The sequence below is a fragment of the Alosa alosa genome, chromosome 8 (assembly GCF_017589495.1).
Source record: "Alosa alosa isolate M-15738 ecotype Scorff River chromosome 8, AALO_Geno_1.1, whole genome shotgun sequence".
Taxonomy (NCBI): Eukaryota; Metazoa; Chordata; class Actinopteri; order Clupeiformes; family Clupeidae; genus Alosa; species Alosa alosa.
Window position 1 is genome coordinate 36,053,098 of NC_063196.1, and position 2,500 is coordinate 36,055,597.

At 42.7% G+C, this 2,500-nt stretch overlaps 1 protein-coding gene across 1 annotated transcript in view; it reads right to left on the reverse strand.

The window, feature by feature from the left end:
* Positions 1-2,500, reverse strand: part of syne1a (spectrin repeat containing, nuclear envelope 1a) — a 302,008-nt gene that overhangs the window by 44,581 nt on the left and 254,927 nt on the right. Inside the window, 1 exon segment of the mRNA XM_048249742.1 lies at positions 1,465-1,623. Within this exon segment, the coding sequence (XP_048105699.1) occupies positions 1,465-1,623 (159 nt within the window).

Below are 2,500 nucleotides of genomic sequence, written 5' to 3' on the forward strand. Positions count from 1 at the left end.
CTTTCTTATACAGGTATGTTTTCAGATCTTTTTAAAAATATTTACTGAACTTCGCCTGCTTGATGTACAGAGGCAGGGTGTTCCATAGTTTGGGGCATAATGGATAAACGCAGCTTCTCCACTTTGTTTGTGGAGCACTTTGGGTACGATTAAAAGATTAGAATTGGATGATCTAAATTTCCTTTGTGGTTGATAAGATATTAAAAGCTCAGAGATATATGAAGGTGCTGTGTAGGGTTGGGTACCGTTTGGGTTTTATCTGATACCGGTACTAAATCGATACTTTTAAAACGGGGCCTGAACCGGTACTTTGTTTTTAAATTAAAATGGTCTAAAGCATGAATTGCTTTTTTCATTGATAAGACAAATTTGAACATGAAATTGCACTGTTATATTCAATTAACTATCAATATCTCATTGCTCCTACGCATAGTACATTTAAATGTTAAAACAGCTTGCCATGCATGCACACAACTATGGCTATGCTATGCACTAACACCAGTCAGCTGAGTTTAATTAGCAATAACGTAGGCTACGGAGATGGTTCAGTAGCCTCTTTGACAGCTCAGTGACATCAGGTATGTAACCTACATATTTATGTTTTTGCCAGCTAACTTTTAACATGATCTTCATATTCATTGTGATGCTATATGGGCCTCATGCACATGAAAGATTAATATCATGCCATTATTATGTTGTTTAGAACACACCATGAAATAAAGTTTGCTGATAACATTTCAAATAAGTAAGGGATAATGTATAGAACGCCGGTCATTATCAAGAAATAGGTCCCGACAGGGCGAACCGGACCCCGACACGCAGCGTGTGTGTGTGTGTGTGTGTGTGTATGTGTATGTTCATGTGCATGTGTGTTTAGTGCTCTTCACCTTGTGTTGTTTGTGTGTGTATGTGTGTGTGTGTGTGTGTGTGTGTGTGTGTGTGTGTGTGTGTGTTTAGTGCTCTTCACCTTACGTAGTCTGTGTGTGTATGTGTGTGTGTGTGTGTGTGTGTGTGTGTGTGTTTAGTGCTCTTCACCTTGCGTAGTTTGTGTGTGTATGTGTATGTGTGTGTGTGTGTGTGTTTGTGTTCTTTTCACCTTGTGTAGTTTGTGTGTGTGTGTGTGTATTTGTGTGTGTGTGTGTTTAGTGCTCTTCACCTTGCGTAGTTTGTGTGTGTGTGTGTGTTTAGTGCTCTTCACCTTGCGTAGTTTGTGTGTGTGTGTGTGTGTGCGTGTTTAGTGCTCTTCACCTTGCGTAGTTTGTGTGTGTGTGTGTGTGTGTGTGTGTTTAGTGCTCTTCACCTTGCGTAGTTTGTGTGTGTGTGTGTGTGTTTAGTGCTCTTCACCTTGCGTAGTTTGTGTGTGTATGTGTGTGTGTGTGTGTGTGTTTAGTGCTCTTCACCTTGCGTAGTTTGTGTGTGTATGTGTGTGTGTGTGTGTGTGTGTGTGTGTTTAGTGCTCTTCACCTTGCGTAGTTTGTCGATCATGTCCTGGATGCTGATGTCTGCGTTCTGCGAGACTTTGCTCTCCATGTGTGTGAGCCACTCACACAAGTCCTTGTTCTTCTCATTAAACAACATCCACTCATTTAGCTTCTCTCCCACCTGCTGCCTCCTCACTCTCAGCTGTGGAGAGAGGGAGATAGAGAGAGAGGGAGAGAGATAGAGAGAGAGAGGGAGAGAGAGACAGATAGAGAGAGAGATAGAGAGATAGAGGGAGAGAGAGAGATAGAGAGAGAGGTGGAGATAGAGAGAGAGAGAGAGAGAGAGAGAGAGAGAGAGAGAGAGAGATAGAGATAGAGAGAGAGATGGAGAGAGAGGGAGAGAGAGAGAGATAGAGAGATAGAGAGAGAGGGGGGGAGAGAGAGAGGAAAGAGAGGGAGGGGGGAGAGAGAGGAAAGAGTGGGAGAGAGGTGGAGAGAGAGGGAGAGAGAGAGAATGGAGGGGATTGGCAGAGAACAAGTCAAGAAAAGTTCATAAACACAAACTCAATAGGTTCAGCCGCTGTATGTGTGTGTGTGTGTGTGTGTACCTGGTAGGAGATCTGCAATGAAGTGACCATATTATGAAGAAAATCACTTTGTCTGGGATTTGGGGTGTTTGTGTCTCTGGTGCTTCCACACGCGTACAAACACGGAAAAAAAACATCCATGCTGTTTTGAGTGAGATAAGGGTTTCTGAAAGTATCCTGCCTTCAGCCTCCAGGGTGAGCTGGTCAAAACCGGCACGGCTTTATATGTCACAAGCCGAAACATTTCAATATTCCCACCCACCACTCCCTTTTAGGGGAAAGATTATGTTACGTGGATATAATGGAAACCTATGGAGCTGCATCGAAGTGGGCAGGGAAAAGGATACTAACTAAATCTTTGAACAAATGTGAATAAAAGGCACAAAATAAGGTTGGTGTAAGAGTTATCTGTGTGTTCATGGGGTTAAGGTTGGTGTAAGAGTTATCTGTGTGTTCATGGGATTCATTCTAATTCCATCACTTACGTATTTC